General features: G+C 41.4%; 1 protein-coding gene across 1 annotated transcript in view; it reads left to right on the top strand.

Moving 5' to 3' along the window:
• Nucleotides 1-24,476, top strand: part of ANTXR1 (ANTXR cell adhesion molecule 1) — a 297,188-nt gene that overhangs the window by 171,038 nt on the left and 101,674 nt on the right. Inside the window, exon 15 of the mRNA XM_077469472.1 lies at nt 23,805-23,900. Within this exon, the coding sequence (XP_077325598.1) occupies nt 23,805-23,900 (96 nt within the window). The remainder of the gene's footprint in view (nt 1-23,804; nt 23,901-24,476) is intronic.

Here is a 24,476-nt window from a genome sequence, read left to right as displayed (position 1 = left end):
GTCCTATCAAAGTTCTGATTTCATTCTGGATATTTATATTTGGCTTGCCATAACAGAGGGGTTCATTATTTAGATGAGATGAAAGATTTCACATGTGCGTCTTCTCCCTTTGATCATTAGGGAATGGAGTTTAAACCCTGATTCAAGTGGTTCTCCTCCCAAGGCTGAATGGATTATATAGAGATTTGTAGACGTTTGTTTCTTGTGCAGAAAATTTGTTATACTGGTATATAAGAACCTGTTATTACTTGTTTATCCCTACATTACTTGATTTATCACTAATATAATGCATAACTTCAATTACATACTTGTGGCACTTTCTATAATTTATGTTTTTATTGACAGTCCATATCCTAACCCAAGTAACATGGTCCGAACATGCTCCCTGCCCCAGCAGAAAAACTCCCTTTGACATGAGTGGGAATCCCATCCTAAGGGAAAGCTTAGAGCCACCCTTCCTCTAATGTGCAGGGGAGAGAGAGAGAGATAATGGCGCAGTACCAATACAGATAAAAGGAAATGGCCTATGTGGCCTATATCTTCACTCAGTACAATACATTTAGCATAGACTACAGAGAAAATAGCCCTGTATGTTTACTTGTAAATAGGGATGAGCCCGATGTTTGAGTCGAATGTAATTTCAACTCAAACATCGGGTGTTCGCCGGTTCGCTGAATACCAAACATTATGGGGCGTTCGCAGGAAATTTCGAACGCCCATGGAATGCGACATAATGAACGATGAGACTGTCACTGCACTGCGAGATGCACTGAAGGGCCTGGTATGGATTTTGAAGGGGACCCCTAAGCCATTTTTTTGTAATTTTGGTGCAGGGTCCCCCTTAAAATCCATGCCAGACCTGAAGGGCCAGGTATGGATTTTGGGGGGACCCCCACAACATTTTTTAATTTTGGTGTGGGGTTCCCCTTAATATTCATGCCAGACCCAAAGGGCCTGTTAATGGACTGGGGGGGGGGGGGGGCCATGCCATTTTTTCAATGATTTTTATCTATGTTGCCGAGACCCGATAATACATTACAGCCGCAAGTTTTAAATTACCATTTTTTCCTTTAAAATTTTAATTTTGCTGTGGTACTTTTCTAAACATGGGAAAGATGCGCTACTTTATAGGCATACTAAGGACACCCCGCAGGCATGATATTTAAAGGAATATTTAATTTTTATTGTTTCACTTCAAGCATTATTAAAATCACTGCTCCTGAAAAAACGTCAGTTTTAAAAACTTTTTTTGCATTGATACCTGTCCCCTGGGGCAGGACCCGGGTCCCCAAACACTTTTTATGGCAATAACTTACATATAAGCCTTTAAAATGAACACTTTGATTTTTCATGTTTGTGTCCAATAGACCTTAACGGTGTTGTGTGCTCGCACAGATTTTTTGCCTGTTTGCAAGTTCTGGTGCGAACCGAACAGGGGGGTGTTTGGCTCATCCCTACATGTAAAGAAAAAATATATCAATTGATAGGTGTACATAGTCTAACAATACTTTCTCTATGCACATAATGCATATAACTCTTATGCCACGTACACGCGACCGGACTTTCCAGGCAGAAAAGGTCCGATATATATTTGGATCGCTTGTGGGCTTCATCTGTCTTTTTTCTTCAAAAATTCTGTTGGCTACTGAACTTCCTTTTCTAGTCCCGTTCTACGTCATCGCGTTTGAAACGAATGGACTTTGGTGTGATTATGTGTGGGCAAGTCCGTTATGTCAGAAGTCCATCGGAACTCCGTCAGAACTCCGTGGGGAAAACCGTCGGACCTTTGCTGCCAGAAAGTTTGATCGTGTGTACACGGCATTAGTTAACCTTCTATAAGGTACCTTATAGAGGACTTGTTTTTTAACAATGGCCTAATAACAAAGGAGAAAAACAAATCTATATGTTTAAACCCGGGAGGGGGGTGAGTTGAGTGGCTGTAAGGTTGTATGTCCATTTTGTTTCATCCAGTAAAATAGATGTATTAAACTAACCTCCCCTAGGGTTATGATGAATCCTATTTGAGGCAATGAAAGGTAAACTGTCTGTTCTGTACTTGCGGTACCTTGCAAAATGTCTTGCCACAGAAATATAATTTTGAATCGCATAGTTGTTGTAATAGATTCTTCTTCAAAATATCGGATTAGACTTACCCATGTAATAGATTCTGCACTGGAATATTCTGCATTAAATCAGTCTTACTGTATGTATGTATGTTTTTGGATGGGATGTTAGCTAAATGGTGTTTCATGTTATAGTTATTGGAGTTTATTTTACTCCATAATGACTTCCCATTTAAAGGATCCCACTACCTCCAAGTACAGAGTATGGCTATGGGGACCACCTGTAGTCCATCACATATGAACCTGTGCCTCGGGGTGGTGGGAGCGTGTTTTGTTTTCTGATAAGCAGGCCTCAATGTACCTGTATCATGTTTTATCATGATGACATTCTCATTTTGTGGCCAGGCACTCTAGTCAACTGCTACAGAAGTTTTCCTTCCACACTCCCATTGCTAAATGACAGATCCCTGGCAGCAGTAATGTAAACATACAGACGGGATTCCAGGTCACATCATGGACTATAGACACTGACCAAAACTGCTGAATAAACAGGAGTTTAACTTATAATAAAGTCCCTAACAGCATAAAATGAAAAAACCAATAATATATTCCTAAAGAAAAAGGGTAAAAATATGGCACCCCTGAAACAAAAGCTCTCCTTTTTAAAGGAAAGCCTTGCAACAAAGAAAAAAGAAAATGTTGCTATGGATGGGACAGCATACTCAAAGTGACCACCAACCTGAAATAAACCAAAAAAATATGTTTTCAAAAAGGACAGCAAAGAGGTTGATTGCACAAAGATCTAGCAATCAGAATTATAGTACAGTTTCCTAACTGACCTTAGCCTCTTCCAATGCAGTTTGTCAGCTTTTCCTGCATCAATGTGGCTTCTCTGTGCTGCCCCCCCTTCATTATGTGGGGGCTGGCATATGACAAAGCTCCTAATATTGGACCTTCTAAGGGCAAGTTGCAACATTAGTATGGGGCCTGTGAACTTTGAACCGGCTGAGTTTGCTTTAAAGTAATTGAAAGCTTTGTGTTTTACTTTTTTTTTAAATAACAAACATGTCATACTTACCTCCACTGTGCAGATTGTTTTGCACAGTGTGGCCCTGATCCTCCTCTTCTGGGGGCCTCCGGTGGCTCTCGCGGCTCCTCCTCACATCAGATAGCCCCCAGGAGAAGAGCTCTCCCAGGGAGGGGTTACCTTGTGGGTGCGCTCCCAAGTCTAGCATTTGCATCCATAGACACGAATGCCGGACTCGGACCTGTCCTCCGGCACCCGCATTATTGGATTTGATTGACAGCAACTGGAGCCAATGGCTGCGCTGCTATCAATCTATCAAATCAAGAGCAGTGACCCCGTGCAGAGAGGGAGAGCGCATCTCCGCCAAGGGAATGAAGGGGCTCAGGTAAGTAAAACGGGGGAGCTGGGGGGCCGGTCACTGCCAGAAGTCTTGTCACCTTAATGCATAGGATGCATTAAGGTGAAAAAACATGAGGGTTTACAACCCCTTTAAGCCCAGCAATAGGCTAAAAGAATATTTCATTCCTAGTTGCTTGGTTCTGTATGGGCAAAGCAAGGGTTTCATTTAAGCTGCAATTAAGCTCTTAGTGAACATGCCTTCCTACAGTAGACCTATTTGGTAAGATAATTTGAGATTTAGTGATTGCTCATAAGCCCTGATTTACTAAAGCATGAAGTGAGATAAAGTAAATTGAACCTGTGTCATCATAAAATGACACTAAACTCTGGTTTGCAAAAAAATATATGCTCTATTTAGGTAAGTATCCTTAACTCCTCATCCTCCTTCAAATTCATTTGTTTTTGCTGCTGTGATCTGACTTGGGCAAATTTAGACAGGAGACAATTAACCTACCAGTATGTCTTTGGAGTGTGGGAAGAAACCGGAGTACCCAGAGGTAAACCACGCAGGTACAAGGAGAACATGCAAACTCCAGGCAGGTAGTGATGTGGTTGGGATTCGAACCAGCGATCCTTTTGCTGTTAGGCAAAAGTGCTAACCACTTGCTAATAAATTTGGTGCGCAAGAATATATTTAAGGAATATTACTACAAGTCACATTTACTACATTAAGTATTATAAAGAGCATTATTCACTGACTTGAAATACTGTAATAATATTGTTGAAATATTTTTTCTCAATTTGAAAATATGTACATACCCTCAGTCCATCCCCATAGTTGCAGCTGCTGTTTTTTAGTATTTCCAGCTCCTCAGAATAGCCAGCGGGAGGCGAAGGGTACTATATTAGCTTCCTGCTGATTGCAAAACAACATCTCTTATGGTTCCTTTTTGTGACCCCAGTCGCTGTCCTGCTGTTCCGTCTCAGCCAGAATGAAAAAAATACATCCCTGAGCAGCCTTTAGATATGCATTTTCTAAGGAGGGAGCTGGCCACTGGATGGTGTAAACTTAAAGAGGAAGTAAACCCTGATGCGTTTACTTCCTCTTTGTCTCCCTGCAAAGGTAAAGCATAATGGACTACTATGCATCTCATAGTAGCCCATTATGTGTCACTTACCTGACACAGGAGCCAGTGATGTCACCGCTGTCCCCTGTAGTCCATAGCATCCATCTTCTTCCGGGTATCGCTGCTCTGGCCACTCACAGCGTCGGAGCAGCGATGACGTCACTCCGGCGCATGCGCACGTGAGCCGCCACTAACGGCATATCTCCATTAGCAGCGGCATGCCGCTAACGGCGATAGTGTGCTTGCCTGCCGCTGTCAATGGCGCATGCACCATAGACAGCTGTGCCTGTCTTTTCGTAAATATCTCCTAAACCGTGTAGGTTTAGGAGATATTTGTTGGACCTACAGGTAAGCCTTAATCTAGGCTTACCTGTAGGTCAAAGTGGTTTGTAAGAGTTTACAACCACTTTAAGGTATGCAGTGTGTCCATCAGTTGCTTGATTACATTCAATCAGATGTACCTCTGGGACAGTAGTCAAGCAACTGGTAAGCACACCACAGCTAAAGCCTGCACCATCCAGTGGCCAGCAGGTGAACATGCGTGTCTAAAGGGATGTGAGTGATATGTTCTTTCACTCATGCTTATCATTCGTCATAACTTACACTTGCAGTCTCTGTGCTCAATACAAATGAATGGTTGGTTGCAGATAGATATTAGGAGAGAATAATGAGTTTTAGCTATGGTCATAAAGGAAATGATTGCTGATGTAAATCTTTGGAACTTTTCTAAGGTATTTATGTGGATTTTAAAGAGACAGGATAAAACAATTGATAACTGAATCTTGAAGCATATATGTCTTTTTTTAACTTTAGTAGCTCTTTAAGTAAGCCTCGTACTGTGTTTGTCATCCCTAAAATACTCACCTAGGTGTGTGGCTTGTTTCTGGTGTTCAGTCTATAATACAAATCATATGATTGACTCATATGTTGACCACAAAATTTAGATGGAGGTTAGAAGAACATTGTTACGCTGATTTGCATACATTTTTTTAAGAACAATGTAGGAGACAGAAGCACATGCTCATATCACTAGCTATACAGACAGCAGAGGCCCTGGGATGACTGTAATATTGGGAAAACAATTGCTATTTGGAACAACCCAATCTAGCCAACACAAATGTAATCAGCATATGGGTTTTTGGCCTTGGTCTCAGGGCATAAGGGGAGGTAACATTAAAGCAAAAAATCTACAGTTTGTTATTTTTTTTTTTCCCTTTGTTTCGCCACCTCTAGAAATACAGTATGTGTGGCTGTGTGTGTGTGTGTCAGACGCAGAATTTAAGGCAAACCTTTTAATAAATTTATGAATTTGCATGAATAGGGCTGGCTGGAAGAATGATATCATCAGTTCAGTAGAGATAGAAAAGGACATTCCCTGCGTCTTGCCTTCTCCAGGGATTCTATCTCAACTTTTTCTGGCAAGTCACCAAATGAAAAGTGGGAGGCCGATCTCTGTGAGAGGACTGGTACACACACAGAAAGTGTAGACTTCTGCAAAGGCAACATGATTGTGTCATTTGTGTGCCAGTTTTCCACTCCTGGAATTGATGCTAACCCCCTGGATGATGACTGAACAAGGATGGCTCCATCCTTCTGGGCAGGAAGGGGGGTAAAGGCATTCTGTGTGGAGTCCTATCTGTCCTATCTTTCCTGCTGGGACGTGGCACCACACTCCCAGTGCTGTGAATAATGAAGTCTCTTAATGTTAAATAGTGATTCAGTCCTTCACCAAAAAGCTTTATGTCAGGGAAAACTGCTGGTAAGTAAAACCAAAATCCCAGTGCTGAAAATCCCAGAACTTTCTATGATGTGCACCACCATGCAGTGATTTCAGATGGGCCCGTTCCTGTTATCTGGACCTATTTGGTATAATAGGTCTCAAAAGGCTTTTCCCTTTCTAAGGGAGAATTAGACACACAACTGCCAAATAATCCATGATCTTCCCCTATAGCTTCCACCTCAACTGTGTTCTCCACTCCGCTCTCATACAGCTGTTTCTTCTGGGGGCTCTATAAATGGAAGCTCAACGCTAAAAACAAAGATGTGCCATAGGGGGGTTATTTACAAAAGGAAAATCCACTTTGCACTGCAAGTACACTTGGAAATAAAGTCGCTGTAGATCCGAGGGGGACATGCAGGGAAAATAAGAAAAAGCATTTTAGCTTGAACATGATTGGATGATAAAATCAGCAGAGCTTCCACTCATTTCATAACTACCCCTTAGATTTAGAGCAACTGCACTTCTAAGTGCACTTGCAGTGCAAAGTGGATTTGGCTTTTCGTAAATAACCCCCATAGTGTAGTATGTTAAAATAGTCAGCCACTTTATTAATTGAAGTAACACTCACAAAGCTTCAATGTTGTAATAGCATTCAGTGCAAATTCTAACATGCAAAAGGTACTCGCCGTTACTACCCGTCCTCGGTGATGGTGTCACCTGGCTTCTCCCCACGCCTATCGTCACCGATCACCTGACTTTATCAGGGGTAGCTGGGTGACATGCGCAATGATCTTATAGATCATCCTAGTAATGCCTGTGATGCTCCCAGTTAAAGCATTGATTAAAGCGGAGTTCCACTTACAAATACTGCAGCTGCTGACTTTTAATAATCGGACGCTTACCTGTCCCAGGGTCCAGCAATGCGGGGGATCCAAGCCCTGCTCCTCTCCCCCTCCTCTTGGCGGCGCCGGCATTGTAACTATGGGCTCCTGGCTGTGGCTTCAAAACCAGGCACCCACTGCGCATGCGCGAGTGGTGCCGCACTCCATGATTGGCCACGCAATCATCTGGGACCTGTGACGTGTCCCAGATGATTGACAAGAGGGAGGGGGCAGAGCTGATCTCCCTTCCTGCACCGAGGGAAGTGATGTCAAGAGCCCAGGCGCTGAAGGAGGCAGACTATGAGGGACCCCTAGCAACAGGCATTTAGAGGTGAGTAAAAAAAAAAATCTCCTAATGTTTATTTTTATTTATTTTTTATGCACATAAATTACATTTTTTTTTTTTTTGGGTGGAACTCCACTTTAAGGTGATTAGTATAATTTAGAGAGACAAAAAGAGAGAGAGAGACAACAAGCTGGGTTTTTAAGGTGCCAAAAAATCTGATTATCACAAAATATATAGCAACATTTTATTTTATAACAAGTTTAAAAAGAAGGGTAGTAAAATTGATCACATAAACATGCGTTTCATACAACAATGCAGCCACTTCGGCTCTACGTGTTTCGCCTTGAAGAGCTTCATCAGGCGTCTTAAGAGTTCTGCATATAGTTGATACTATAGATAAAGTGAACAAGCATTTATGAACATTTGCAAAAGGTTACATATCAATATATAAATTGCATAACATTGATCGGTATATTATTTCATAATTTTAAACAACTTTTCACATAGATCAGTAAATAATGAATCAAAGGGACAGGCCTACAAGATGCTTAAAAACCAGGACTTGACAAGTCAATTATGTACAGAAGTTCCAGTGCATAACGAGGTTTGTGGGACGCATTTGTGACCATAGAGGGAAGAAAGAAAAAAAAACACCTAAAATATATAAAGAGTGATTGAATAACCCAACCCATCTGGACAGGGAAAGAGCTGACTGTATAAAGCAATTACCTTAGTAATGTATTATGTTGTAACCAACTGGTTCACCTTTTCACTGAAAGGAATATTCAGCTGATGGAGAAGGGAAACAAAGGGGGAAGCATTGATGGTAAATGCAGGATAGGAAGCAGCAGATGATACAGATCAACGGGAATCCCCTCCAACGTGGATGCTTGATGAAAAACACCCTTCCATTCCGGATCCAACCAAAGGAATCCTAAGAAAATTAATAGATATATGCAGCTATTGTAATATTTAATATTCCAATCTTGGGGCATCCTATCCTGCATTTACCATCAATGCTTCCCCCTTTCTTTCCCTTTTACATCAGCTGAGTAGTTCCTGCACTACTTTTCCCAATTTCAGGTGCAACTTCAATAGACATCTGTCCATGAAGCCGCACAGATGTCTTTCAAGTAACACCTAAAATCTCGTTGACCTGCTATTTGAAATGGCACTACTTCAAGTGAAGTAGCGCAATTTCAAAGTAGCATCAATGTGAATGAGGGCTTAAAGGGGCTGTAAACCCTCATATTTTTTTTCACCTTAATTGAATTAATCATCTGCATTGTGTTAAAAGCTGTTGATCCTGCATGCACAGATGCTCCCCTTCTGGCATTGTCTCCAAAACATGTCTGGATAAGACAGTCTATGGAGTCAGGATGCTCAGTTTGGTGTTTATTGCAAAAGAGTTTTATTTTTACTTGGGAGAGTGCATGTGATCAGAAGAGAGCCAATCAGCGATGTCAATACAGAGGGTCAGGGGTCCTGGATCCTCATAGTACAGCTCAGGGCAGTATGACAGTATATAACTCCTCCTGCAAGCTTTAACCAGGCACTGATAGAAGTCACAAGACTGCTATATACTGCTGATGGGAAACGGTATTTAGCAGTTTATATTTACTAAAATGATTGCGTTTCCGTGTTCTGTGTACTGTGGGAGACCAGATATAGTGAATGCAGGGTTCTGGGTTTAGTAACTCTTTAAAGCAGAACTAGACTCCACTATACTTACCTTTGCACCAATGGTCTGACACCCGTGAGGTACTGCACAGGCGTCTTCACCTCAGGTTCTACCAGGTACCGGTCTTTGGCCATCTTAACTGGTCAGTGACCTGAAGTAGAAAAGATGTAGCTGGATAGCCGCGCTCCAAATTATTCAACTTTATTTCAAAAATGACACGGTGCTTAGTCATAGCTAATGAGCAGAATATACATACAGAGCTATATACACACACACACACACAAACAATTAGACAAATGAATAAAATATGTGTATAAAAAGATAGCAATTACGGAAACACCTGTGAACATCCAAAGTCTGAAGATTAACATTTAAATGGATGAAAGGAAAAAGCCCTTTTCACCTAAAACACCTAAATCAAGCTGACACATTGAAAGCATATATAATGGTAATAAATTAATAACATGATAAATCTTATCCTTAGGTGAAGAGGTATAGGTGTAACCTAAAAAAATAAAAATTGACATAAGTAAAAACATTTTTCATTTTGTATGTAAAAAAATATATATTTTCACACGCATCGGCAGACACACAAAAAAAAAGAGAGAAAGAAACAAACTCTCAATGTGTGTGCATGCCGATGCATGGGGCTCATTGAATGTCAAAACCACCAGAGAAAAACACAAAAAATATTCCCTAAAAATGACAAATCCCAAAAAGGGTTTCATAATAGAAAGATTGCAAATATCTCATTGTTGGATGTGTCTACTTAGGTCTTCTCCTATGATACAATGCATAGATATAAAAAATAAAAGTAAATATAGGAATAGACCAAATAAGCGAATTAGGGAATTAGGGAATATTTTTGACAATTGACATTGCCATAAGATCGGATTTACATGTACTTTACATGAGAAAATGTGTCTATTGCATGCATTCTGTAGGTATAAAGCTCCCAATGTCATTCTTCTGATTAGCCTCCAACTTAGAAAATCATCTAAAATATTTTTCCTGCTTGATTGTTTAGGTTTCTCAGTTTAAACGTTCTGCCAGATATCAGCAAGGAAAAAAAGAAAAAAATGAAAGTCAGTTTTCCACTTCTCATTACTGGGAGGAAAATAGAGTGGGGTTTACAGATTAGAACCAGATGAGGCGAACGCTTCATGGAACGGGAGGGCGTGGAAAGTTTAGAACTCATTAGTGTTCTGCTAGTATGTGTTGAAAAACACCATTAAGATTTAAACATTTTTACATTGTGCAGTCTTCTTCACGCCGTGCACAAATATTTTGGGTTAAGCTGACCTGTATCTGTCTTCAGGTTGCTGCGCAATGGCTCCAAGAACGCAGCGGGGGGGATTCTTCTACTTTATTCTTTCTGTAATCATCATGTATAGCCATGCAGAACACACACAGGGTGGAATGTACAATAACAATCCACCTCAACTTTAATGCATATATCCATGTTTAATGAGGAGGAACTGTTATATTGTTTGCCTTAACTAGCAGAATAGAATAGGTGTCAGAATAGGGTGTGCGTTTGTGTTCAGAAGGCCGTCAATGTACCATAATGTAAGAAACAAAAGTCTTCTATTTTTGAAAGTGTACCCAACATGCAGAGCAGTGTGGTGCACTATAGCACAGGAACATTGCAGCATACTGTAGACAAGTTTTGGGGTGTACCAGTGGTATACCTAGTGTAGTTACCACCCAGAGAAAGATAATTTTCTTAACACACACACCCCTAATGAATTTCTATACATCAAAATTATTTTCAGTAGTAATAATTATATTTAATAAATAAGAATAAATGGGCAAAGAGAAAAAAATGGAGACAGTGAAGATCTTCTTAAAGAGGAAGTAAACTCTCCCACTCTGATGCTTCTTTTCATTTAGTCCATTATAATAAGTAATTATTAGACTACAGCCACTGAAATCCAGCCCAAATCACATAGTACTTACTGTTTAAAGAAACTTTAAAAAACTTGTTTCCAGGGGTAAGGCAGCGCCATCTTAAGTATTGTGAGTCCACAATGGAGTGTATTTCCGCCCTTACATTGAGCACTTCCTGTACTGTTAACCAAGCCTTCTTCTCAATCCAACATTTCTATGGCAACCCTGCTTCCCTGTTCATAGCTGACTTGTTTTATTTCATAGTATTTACTTGTGGCGATGTCTAATGTTTGCCTTTGTCGCTCTTATCAGCTTCAGCTGATAAGACTGCAGTAATGGCCAAGTTTACACTGCATGTGATGTCACATGGTCACATGGTGTGTAGGACGAAGCTCTGAATGATTCTGCAGCCTCCCGGGAGTTCAGTAGTGTGCCGTAGGAGGTCCTGATAACAGATAGACAAGCACATAGAGAGTGTGCCATAAATCAGCGGAGATCTGGGCATGCTCAGTGACTTCATTCTAAAGAACAAAAAGGATTACAACAATACTAAGCAAGTAAGGAGATATCTACAAGCAGTGGTCATTAGGGTTTTTTATGCTGATTTACATGGGACAAGTTGTGGGGGAGGGTTTACAACCACTTTAATGTTTCAATCATGTTTATGCTGGTAAAAACAAATAAAATGCAGTTTTATTAACAGCACACAAGCCATGATGAAACCTACGAATTATAACTGTGTCCTAAATAATATAAGACTTTATTATTCAACAGCAGCAACTTCACAATGCATAGGCATAAAATGGCTATCCTATGTGGGTTTCCAGTGGGCAATTGCTTACCATACACACAAAACAGGCAACTGTTACAATATGCAAGCAGCACATCATTACAATACGCAGGCAGAAAACAGACAATTGTGACAATATGGTAATGTGTAACAAATGCACAAATGTGACAATATGGGCAATTTAAATTATAAAGGGGCAAAAAGCAGGCAATTGTGATTATATGGAGGCAACAAACTGGCAATTTTGACAATAAAAAAGCAATTTTGACAATATATGGACATTAGGCAATTTTGGTATTATACAGCCAGAAATTCCTTCTCCCTTTCTCATCCTCCTCCCCACCCTATCCCCCAGGAAAACCCCCAACAATCAAAAGTCCCCACTCCCCCAGCAAAACCTATCTACCAAAAATCATCCCCCAACCCTCCCCCCTGCCCCCACCAGCAAAACCTTAAGCTTTCCCATCAAAAAATGTTCCTCACCATTTCCCCAGCAAGTCCCCTAAGTTTCCCCCCAACTCACACATCAGAGCTCAGGAGGAGCTTAGGACAAATCGCTTTGGCTCTGTACCACCGTACCGTGTATAATACAGTCTGCACCTGACAGAGTTGCTAGGGGCAATAGGGCACTGGAAATCTGGTGGTGGTGGGAGGTGTGGCCCTTGAGCACCCCTTGAAGACATCTAGCATAGCTGTACCTAGGGCAGAATGCCATGCCTATCTACAGTAGGTATGTCACCTGGGTGTAATAAATAATTGATGGCATTTCCCCACATACACACATACAGTATACTGTGTTTTTACGTGCAATAATTTAACTCATGTTGTGACGTGAACAAGCACTTAGTGCTAAAGAACATTTGACATAATGTAATTAGTCAAGCACACTGGTTAAGCCTCATACACACTGAGCATTTAGCCCCTGTGCTTGAGATCTCAGCATTGTCGTGCAAGTGGAATGCACAGGTGCACCATCCAGCACTACTACCGGCAGCCTCTAAAAAGTCTATGAGAGGCTGAAAGCTACTGCAGCTGGACAGGGCTAGATGGTGCCTGTCCAGCCAATATTTTTTTTTTGGGGGGGGGGGAATTTAGGATTTCCCCTCACTTTTTGTCCTAGTGATAACAGTTTCACTGGACAAGAAGTAAGAAAACATCTCCAACAGCAACACAGGCAGTAGTAGAATATTTTTTTTAATGTTTTGTTGGCTGCCTGACAAAATGTAGGAGACATATCTATGCTAACGCTGCTGAGGAAGAGACTGGATGCATGGTGTATCTACATTGCAGCAACCATGAGTATGGCATGTACACAGAGAACTGGAGGGAAATACCAGGTTGCATATTAAATATGAGTCAATATATCAAGTGGGGCTTTATTCTTAAACTCGTCATAGATTGAAATTTTGCCAGCTCAGCAGAGTCGTTCCTGATCTAATGATTGACTTCTCCCAAAGGGGACTGTTGGAATTGGCTGAAACACTGGTCAGTGTATTCTGAGAGTGGAGGGGTCCCTGCTGTCAGAATACAATAGCACAGAAGGGAGGATTTTTCCAACCACCTCACTTGTGTGGATGGGGGAATCTGTTTGTTTTGATCCATATAGGGCCAGCCTTAATCAAAGAAGTAGCAACGTTTTCAGTGTAAAACTGCAGATCTGACTCATCATCTGGGAAGAATACCAGCTTGGCTGGGTGAATTGTCCTCCACCAGTAATCTGACAGTCAGCAGCTCATTCACTTTCCTGATTTACATGTGCTGAAATAAAGACATGTTTACATGCTGACCATTCTCGGACCCTTGACTGAATTATGAGCTGTGTGGTGGAACAGCAGCGTGTTTATTTTCCCATCTAATAAACGCAGTTATGGTTCCCATTCACTCTTCATAAACAGTAAGGAGAGATGGTGAGCTTGTTATGACAGGTCCCTCCCAGCCTGGCAGGTACTGAATCTCCACCCGTGTCTTGGGTTTGTGAGGAAGATCTCCTGACTCCTGGCATTTCCTGTTGTGAGAACTTATGTCTATGCCTGGAAGAGAGGAGAGAGATAGGGAAACATCAGGAATGAAGAAAACACATACAAAGGAAAACAAATTCCTCTTTCATGTGCAGTGATTGCAAATAGAAGAATTGTAACACATGAGCCAATTCACCTAAAAACTGACTGTTTGGTTATAATTAAATCCTCCCAAAAAGTGTAAATACACTATGGCCCCTTATTAGGTGCATTAGTGGGTTAATTAAAAAATATTATTTCAAACATTTCTCTTGTTTTCTAAACTTCATGTACTATGCACATTCACTTTGCTCCCTAAGGCCACTTTGGCCTTTGTGTACAAGTGCCTTAGACATGGCTGCACTTTTCTTCAACGACATTAGCAGTTTGCCAATGCGTTTGAGACAGTTCCCCACACGCTGCTAATGTTGAAATTAATGTCTGCAGGCTTAGAAAATGTAGTTTTTAAATGGAAAGAAAACGGACTAAAAGACCCTATTGAGGCTGGGTTCAAAATTATGCTGGATGCGGCTCGCAGCAGCGGTCTGGATGAATCAGGCCCAAATTTTTGCCTGAATTTGGACCTGAAACGAAACCAAAGACACACAGGCCCCCTGTGCAATCTGCTCCGAGGCCACCATGGAAATATGTGAACCGGCTCCATTGAGAGCCGGTCACAATCTTCTGTCAAGCGAATTGGATGCAAAGAAAGCAATTTGTATAGGTGAGAACCCAGCCTCAGAGAGTAGTGGTTAATGATTCTTAAAGGGGTTTTAAAGTAAGAAGGTTTTTTATCCTAAGATAAGATAAGATAAAAAGCCTTCTGGGTGCAGCAGCCCCCCTAATACTTACCTGAGCTCTCTCTCTGTCCAGCGATGTCCACGAGTCTCTCCCTCCTTATTGGCTGAGACACAGCAGCGGTACCATTGGCTCCTGCAGCTGCCAATCAAAGTCAGTTCTCCAATCAGGAGAGGGAGGGGGCAGGACCAAAGGCAGCTCCGTGTCTGAATGGACACATGGAGCTGCAGCTTGGCTCTGGTGCCCCTATAGCAAGCTGCTTACTGTGGGGGCCTTTGACAGGAGGGAGGGGCCAGGAGCAGCGAAGAGGGACCCAAGAACAGGAGGATCCAGGTTGATCTGTGCAAATCCACTGCACAGGACAGATAAGTATAATGTTTGTTATTTAAAAAAAATAGAAAAAAAACAAGACTTTACAATCACTTTAATGGTCTACGATTATTATTGGTGTACCCCAAGGTTCATTGTTGGGACCCTTACTTTTTAATATATTTATAAATGCTATTTATAAATAATATATGGTCTGGGTTTTAAAGTACCCATTCAGTGTTTGCAGATGACACCAAGCTATACAGTGGAATAACGTCCTTACCGGATGTCTCCAACTAACAAACCAGCTTCAGTGCATTTATTTATTGGTAACTATGTGGCAAATGAGGATAAATGAATAAAAAACATACCAAACTGAATTATGATATGAGAGGTTTCTTTGTCCACCCATTCCCCTATGAGAATATTCGCTAACCATATGGAGTGGGGAGGAGAGACTGGATGTTTGCATAAAGAGATTGGAAGCATTTATACAGTATATGGTGCCATCTGGTGAGTGTAGGTCCTAATAAAGGGGGAGCAGGAGTAATTTTCACCCATTCAACAGTTGGATATTGCTGCATGAAAGCTCAAAGCACAAGTCACTTTGAATTGGGACAGTTTTATGGACATATGATATTATTTGATATGTGGCACAGTATGTTGTTTTTGCACATACAGTATGTATTTTTGGTTTACCATGCACCAAGGCACTTTATTATTATATTACATGAATTAAGGTCACATATGTGGTGTTAGATGATGTGATTAACCTTTTCAAGCAATACGCATCTTCTACCTAGCACTTTTTTAACCACTTCAGCCCAGGAAGGATTTGCCCCCTTCCTGACCAGGCCATTTTTTGTGATACGGCACTGCGTCGATTTAACTGACAATTGCGTGGACGTACGACATTGTGCCCGAACAAAATTTATGTCCTTTTTTTCCCACAAATAGAGCTTTCTTTTGGTGGTAGTTGATCACCTTTGCGGTTTTTATCTTTTGCGCTATAAACAAAAGAATTGCAACAATTTAGCATAAAACACAATATTTTGTAGTTTTTGCTATAATAAATATCCCACATTTTTCTAAAAAAACACACATTTTTTCCTCAGTTTAGGCCGATGTGTATTCTTCTACAGTACATATTTTTAGTATAAAAAAATAAATCACAATAAGCCTATATTGACTGAGTTGCACAAAAGATATACAAGTGAACAAGCACGATTCTTTTTGTGTGAAATGCATCAACTGATCATCATTGTCATTTTGTCTGGTTCATGACAATAAAGAAATTTCTACAGCAAGAAAAGCGATTTAACTTTCACATACGGAATGGTTTCTTCACAGTAAACTCACGTACACACAATCGAACATTCCGACAACAAAATCCATGGGATTTTTTCCGATGGATGTTGGCTCAAACTTGTCTTGCATGCACACGGTCACACAATGTTGTGGGAAATTCCGAACGTCAAGAACGCGGTGACGTACAACGAGCCGAGAAAATTGAAGTTCAAATGCCAGTGCGGCTTTTCTGCTTGATTCCGAGCATGCGTAGATTTTGTTGTCGAAAAATTTGAGATCCAGATCTCAAATTTTGTGTCAGAAATTCTGATGGAGCCTACACACGGTCGGAATTTCCATCAAAAAGCTCCCATCAAACATTTTCCATCAGAAAATCCGACCGTGTGTACATGGCATAAGAGATGTGGAAATGTGGAATAGACTCCCTCAAGAGCTGGTTCTGACCAGCTCAGTAGGTTAAATAAAATGCACACAATATGACTGGATACTATTTTTTAGAAGTAATAACACCAGGGGTAGTTGATCCAGGGAGTACCCCATTGCTTTATGAGGGTATCAGGAAGGATTTTTTTTCTTTACTCAAAGAAATTAGATCATGATTTATTGTTTGTTTTTTTTGCCTTCCTCTGGATCAACTGTGAGTATAGGATAATATAAATGGAAGCATTTACATTTGTGTGTGTGTTTTTTTAACTTATTTTATTGGTTGAACTAGACAGACTAGTGTCATTTTTTCAAGCCGACTAACTATGTAAACATTTTATTATGTACAGTAGCTGCAGATGCTGTAATTTTTAGCAGGGGTTCCCTTAAATGGGAATATTATTTCAAGAGTATCTCCGTTGTGAAAAGATTGAGAAAGGCTGTCCTACGGTGAGCAACCCAGGGAATGCTGTCACCCCAGGACAGGAAGGTGTGGGAACTAATATGCTGCGTACACACGACCAAACTTTCCAGCAGAAAAGGTCAGACGGAATCATTCCGTCGGATATTACGATCGTGTGTGAGCTTCATCTGACTTTTTTCTTCAAAAATTCAGACGGACCTAGAAATAGAACATGTTTCAAATCTGTCCGACGAAATCAATTTCTATCGGAAAAAACATTCCTCTGTATGCTGGTCCGATGGACCAAATACGACGCAAGGGCAGCTATTGGCTACTGGCTATTGAACTTCCTTTTCTTGTCCCGTCTTACGTCATCACTTTGGTCCGTTCGTGTGTGGGCAATGTCGATCGGTCAGAAGTCCATCGTAACTCCGTCGAAAGTCCGTTGGAACTCCGTTGGGAAGACCGTCTGACCTTTTCTGTCAGAAAGTCCGGTGTATGCAGCAATAGAATCACCAGATAGAGTAAAGGCATATGAAGAGAGAATAGAAAAGAATTAGGGTTCATATGCATTAGTAGGCATTTTATGTGCTTAGTGTAAACAAGCAAACGATTGTATGTGGCCATACGTTTTTACTTTTTTAAGCACTGATGCGTCTTTCCATGTTTAGGAAATACATTGGATGAATGCACATGCATGGGTAAAAGCTGATGCAAGGAAGCATCAGTGTTTACAAGAGTACAGCCATTCATTTATATGGCAGGCTGTATGCAGCAAGTATGGGTCTCCAGGCACAAGAAAACGCTGGGAAATTTATGCTAGGCATATAAAATATTTACAAATGTCCATGTGCATTAACGTGGAGAGCTGTAATGAGCGTAGGGTAAGCTACTATTACTAAATGTTATTTTTTATGTTAAAGTGATACTAAAGGTGAATTTTAAAAAAGTCATACATACCAGCTCTGTGCAATGGTTTTAAAAAAAAGTAATATAAAAAAGTTACTTACAGAAAATCATTCTGAGACAGTATGAAAGGTACTGAGTACTGAAACCTGTACTGAGACAGTATGAAAGGCTATCTTTGCTGCCCCATATTTCTCTCAGTTCAGGTTTCCTTTAAATAATAAAACGTGTTGTGCAACAAGTTTTTGGCTGGAATTTACACATGACTTTTCCAGCATAAGATATCAAAGGTTATTTATTACAGGAATGGAATGTACCCAGGAGGACATTAAAGAATTTTATTCTTTTGTCATGGCTTATCATCCAAGCTATTCTAGAGATGATCCGGGATTGTGAAAGGATTCAAACTAGTTCAAACGTATTTTATTTAACGTCAGTAATTTGTAGTCTTGCAGTTGTGTCTTCTTGCTGTTGCAGTCTGTATCCTCAACAAAGTGTTTTCCAGAAATAGATAGATCTGATACTTGCACTAGCTGACCAATAGTCAGAAGAAGAACGCAGTCCTGGCATATCACTGCAGCCTACATGTCCAATGCCAGATTTACCATTAGGCACACTAAGCCTTTGCCTATAAGCCTTGTCTCTAGGGATGAGCCGAACACCCCCTGGTTCGGTTCGCACCAGAACTTGCGAACGACCCCCGCGTTCGGTACGAACGTTAGAACCCCATTGAAGTCTATGGGACTCGAACGTTCGAATTGGAAAGTGCTAATTTTAACGGCTAATATGCAAGATAGTGTCCTAAAAAGGGTTTGGGGACCTGCCTCCTGCCTCAGGGGACATGGGTCACTGCAAAAAAAAGTTTTAAAAACTGCCGTTTTGGCGGGAGCACTGATTTTAATGACAATTAAAGTGAAAAAAAAAAGTGAAATATTCCTTTAAATATGGTGCCTGGGGGGTGTCTGTAGTATGCCTGTGAAGTGCCACGTGTTTCCCGTGTTTAGAACAGTCCCTGCACAAAATGACATTAAACGGAAATAACACCATTTAAAACTGCTTGCGGTTTTAATGTTATATCTGGTTCCTGCAATATGGTTGAAAATCATTGAGAAACATGGCATGGGTAGCCCTCCCTGCCCATTACCAGCCTATTTGGGTCTTGTACGCATATTAAGGGGAACCCCGTACCCATATTAAAAAAAGGAAATGCGTGTGGCCCCCAGGCCCTATATACTCAGAACAGCAGTATACAGGCGGTGCAAACAAGACAGGGACTGTGTGGGTTTGTTGTGTTAAGTTGAATCTGTTTGTCATTTTCAACCGGTACATTTTTAAAGTGTAGCTCCAGTCAAAAAAACTATCTTTAAGCTTTTTGGAAAACATAGGGAAGGGTTATCACCCCTGTATAATTTGTTTTGTCGTTCATCTTTTTTCATCTCACTTGCTGCTGTCTCCTTGCGTTTGCAAGTAGGAGATGTTTGTAAGTTGGATGTTTGAAAGTAGGGGCCTGCCCTATATTATAGCGGTATGTACTGGGTACAGAGCACGCAGACAGCATGCACTATCTCCTAACACTACTGACTGCAAGCTCTATTATTAACCACTTGTTAGCCCAATGTTTGCATAAAGTGAAAGATGAAGTTATGCTGAGTAAATAGATATCAAACATGTCACTCTTCAAAATTGCACATGCCCGTGGAATGGCGCCAAACGTCGCTACTTAAAAAATCCCCATAGGCGACGCTTTAATTTTTTTTTTACTGGTTACATGTTTTGAGTTGCAGAGGAGGTCTAGGACTAGAATTATTGCTCTCGCTCTAACATTCTCGGCGATACCTCACATGTGTGGCACATGCGAGCACATGGGGACATGGGCGCTTTAATTTTTATTTTATTTTTTTATTGTTCATTTTACTTTATTTATGTTAGTTTGACATTTTTTTCCCCAAAAATATATTTTTGATCACTTTTATTCCTATTACAAGAAATGTAAACATCCCTTGTAATAGGAATATGGGGTGACAGGTCCTCTTTACAGTGAAATCTGGGGGGTCAATATGACCCCACATCTCACCTCTAGGCTGGGAAGCCTGAAATAAAAAATAAAAAAAAGATTCTGGCTTTGATCGTACTGGCGAGTTGGTAGAAGCACCGGAGGGCGGTGAGGGGTGGGGGGCGTCTATGGCTGGGTATTTCAGGGTATCACCGAGTATAGCTGGGTATCTCTGAGTATGGCTGGGTATGGCAATTTATGGCAGGGTATTACAGAGTATTGGCGGGGTATTGGCGGGGTACTACAGAGTAATAGCAGGGTACTGCAGAGTATTGGGGGGTACTACAGAGTAATGGCAGGGTACTGCAGAGTATTGGGGGTACTGCAGAGTAATGGCGGGTACTGCAGAGTAATGGCGGGTACTGCAGAGTATTGGGGGGTACTGCAGAGTAATGGGGGTTACTGCAGAGTAATGGGGGGTACTGCAGAGTAATGGCAGGGTACTGCACTGCAGAGTAATGGCAGGGTACTGCAGAGTATTGGGGGTACTGCAGAGTAATGGCGGGTACTGCAGAGTAATGGCGGGTACTGCAGAGTATTGGGGGGTACTGCAGAGTAATGGGGGTTACTGCAGAGTAATGGGGGGTACTGCAGAGTAATGGCAGGGTACTGCACTGCAGAGTAATGGCAGGGTACTGCACTGCAGAGTAATGGCGGGGTACTGCAGAGTAATGGCAGGGTACTGCAGAGTATGCACTGGTATTGCAGAGTATTGGCAGGGAATTGAGGGGTTAAATTCGGTGAGCAGCGATGTGGGCACTGCAGATGCAGCCCACATCGCTGCTGACACCGATCTCTTTCTCCTCCGCTGTACCGATCGGTACAGAGAGGGGAGGGAGGAACAGGCATCATAACATGACGCCGGTTTGTTTCCAAGTGATCACTCCGTCATTTGACGGAGCAATCACGTGGTAAACGGCCGCTATGAGCGGCCGTTTACCCTGATCCGTGATGCGACCCGGCGGTCACGGATGCTCTCGAGTGCGCACACCTCGGGGCACACGAGAGCAGAATTCTGGGAGGCCGTTAATTAACGGCCTCTCAGAGTTAAACAACCCCCCTGAAGCCGTTAATCGGCAATGGGCAGTTGTTAAGTGGTTAAAGCTAGATCACTAGCTATATAGGTGAGGTGAATATAGTGGTGTATACTGCAGTCAGGGCACAGACAACAACCACTACACAGCAGCAAGATAGGAAATCAGCCAAAAACGATTGGTGTGTACTGTGTTGAAGGTACACAGAACACCCACTGCTTCAGATGCTAAGTAACACACTACACGAGGCCGCCTCAAAGGCGGCCTTATATAGTGTGGGGCGTGCACTACACAGCCTGAGCTATGATTGGCCACAGGCAGGATGCCTGTGGCCAATCATGGCTCTCCTCGCTGCCGGCGCTGCGATTGGCCAAGCATGCGGGGTCACAGTGCATGCTTGGCCAATCATGGGGCAGCAATGCACTGCGCCACCGCAGTGCATTGTGGTCCGCGCGCGCGTCACTCGAATTTTGACGCGAACGGCCCAAACGTTCGGAATTCGCCGAACGGCCGAACAGCTGATGTTCGAGTCGAACGTACGTTCGACTCGAACACGAAGCTCATCCCTACTTGTCTCTAACAAGTCACATGCCAGGCTAGAACAACCAGTAAATTAAGAATATGGTCTAAGCATAGAGGGTTAGTTCACTTTTTCAGAAAAAAATGTAAAGATGAACTAACATCACACACCTGTCCCACCCCTCCGGTCAATGCTGCTCTTACTTCCATGGGTGATACAATTTCAGCATCCATGGTGCAACGGTCCTGTGGTTTGAGAACCATGCTATTTTTACCTTAGGGATGGTGGGATAGATCAGAGCAATGCTGGTTGGTTCATTCTGGCCCATGACTGCGCTGACCAATCAGAACTGGTCTGATTCATCCATCCCAGCATTCCCATGGAAATAAGAGTAAGAACAGGACTGTTGCATTAAGCTGGGTGGATGGAGAAACAGTATCATCCACCGAGGTCAGCGCAGCAGAGACTGGGGGGGGGGGGGGGTGTAGGGTGTTAGTTTAATCATGGAGTAAACACTTCAATGTCCTGTGAAGGATATTATCCAGGCTTTGTTATAAATAGGGGCCTAAGTAATGTGTGGTATGTTCATATAATGTATTCTGTTCATTGGAAATAGACCCAGGTGCAGGATTGAATCTAAGTTTAAAATAATAGCAACTAGTAAAGTAATAGTAAGCTACTATTACTAATTGTATGTTATTTGTGTTTTGAGCCCTACTTAAAATAATGAATATATTGCAGCTTGCCAGCCCTTAGATGTGATGGTTGCAGGAAATGTGCTAGCACACTTCCTGTCCTAGGGTGGCTACGCTCATTACTGTACAGTGTCTATGAAGAAGCACTGTTGTTTCTCTAGAACAGAAATACAGATACCCCTTCCTCTTCTCTTCTCCTTAGCACAGGGGGATGTGTTCTGTAGTCCACCAAGACAGCTGGGAACAATATGATAATCAGCAGAGAGCACAGAAATTTATCAGCTCACTCGATGTAACAAAACACTTTCTAATTAACAGACTAAAGTTGTCAGGAACTGGTCAAATTTCAATCCATGTATGGACCGACTTCTCATGCACAGGCATGCAGCCAATTAGCTGTACTGATCAGTGTAGTCTAAAGGTGGGCAGGTCCCTGTCAGAATACAATGACATGGACAGGCTGGAGATCCCGCCATTTATTCAGAAATGGGAAAGGGAATTGGGAACACATTGTGATAAAACCACAATGGGAAAAATATTTAAATTAACACACAGGTCGGCATCCGACAGTAACACCGCTGAAATGAACTATGAATGTCTATCTAGATGGTATGCAACCCCAGATAAGACTAGTAAATACCAACAGTGCAAATCAAGGGACTGTTGGCGAAGCTGCAAAGAGGCAGGAACAATGGCACACTTATGGTGGATTTGTCCAAAAATTCAAAAACTGGAAAAAGATTTTCCATTACATAAAATAAATTACCCAAACAGTAATTGCAGAGAAACCGTGGGCAGTATTGTTCCATGGTATAGGAGGAGGGGTAAAAAAAATCAAGCGTCATTAATTCCACACCCTTTAAATGCAGCAAAAAGATGGATCCCTAAAAATGGCAGGAAGTGGAGTGTCCAACAATTTGGGAGTGGATAGATGCAGTGGAAGAAACTTACACTATGGAAAATCTAAGTAATAGCAATGGAGATAAGAGAGTCGCAATAATAGATAAATGGAAAGAGTGGAGAGAGTTTTAAAAAAACATGGAGCTATGCAGAACAATTAAGAGTCTAAGATCTATACGGGAAATGGGAAAAGACCAGGAATGGAAATAATACTTCAAGTAAAGTAGTAATGGCTTGGGGATATAGAGGTTTAAGTTTGGCATATGAATGTTTTGTAAGCACTTTCCTAAATTAAGCTGAATTGTATACAAAAGGAATGCATAATAGCAAATGATATAGGCTACGATGATGTGAAGGCGAGATGGGACAGAAATTAATGGAAAGTTGATTTGAGTCTCTTTAGAGAATTCACTGAAGTGGCATAAAAAAAAAAAAGAATACAATGACACAGCAGGGAGAATTCTCGGATCTACATCGAATGTGTGTATGGAGAAATTAGTTCAGGTTTTTTGTTCAGCCAGTTGGACACCTGTATGGCCACCTTAAAAATAAAATGTTTATTGTTAACGTTTACATACAATTTAAATTAGTATTTATCACTGTATCAAGAGTTTTACTTGCAACATTATTCCTTATCTGTTTTCTTCTGGACAGGATGAAGATGATGACGGTCTTCCCAAAAAGAAATGGCCCACAGTAGATGCTTCATACTATGGGGGAAGAGGCGTGGGAGGAATTAAGAGAATGGAGGTAATTATTATTTTTTTATTAGAAATACTGTATAAGAAGGGTTTTGGTGATCTAATATCGTATCGTTTTTTTTTTGTTTTGTTTTGTTTTTTTGTTTTTTACCAAATGTGTTTTCAATACTTCAGTACTACAATGTTAAAAAAAAAAAATTATGTATTGGTTTGGAGGCCTTGGCTGGCAATCATTTATGTAACAATGAGTTCCACTCCAGTCCACCCTCAGCCAGCTTATTGATGAAACAACAAATATTCTTAAGCCTATGCACACAGTAGCCATATTTCAGTGGATATCAGCATACATCCTGGTTGGTCTGTGCTCTTCTAAGACATGAGTTTGTTAGTCCACATCATAAAATAGATTTTGTCTAGTGCTCATGGCTTAAGCTGGGTACCCACTGTTAATATTTTTCATTCAGTCATTGGGCCCCTGCTGCCCCTGCTGTTATTCCTATCCTGAAAGACGTGTTCACTTACAACCTACCTCTCTTCACCAAAACCTGAAAAGACTAAATGAAAGCAATGAGAGGCATGTCAAGCTCCCCATTGCCCTCAGAAGCTGTAAGCTGAAGCAAGATGC

The sequence above is a fragment of the Lithobates pipiens genome, unplaced genomic scaffold (genome assembly GCF_037356315.1).
Source record: "Lithobates pipiens isolate NorthernLeopardFrog02 unplaced genomic scaffold, aLitPip1_a1.2 Scaffold_8, whole genome shotgun sequence".
In the NCBI taxonomy this organism is placed as follows: Eukaryota; Metazoa; Chordata; class Amphibia; order Anura; family Ranidae; genus Lithobates; species Lithobates pipiens.
The sequence above is the reverse complement of the archived record's forward strand: the minus strand, read 5'-3'. Positions and strand labels throughout refer to the sequence as shown.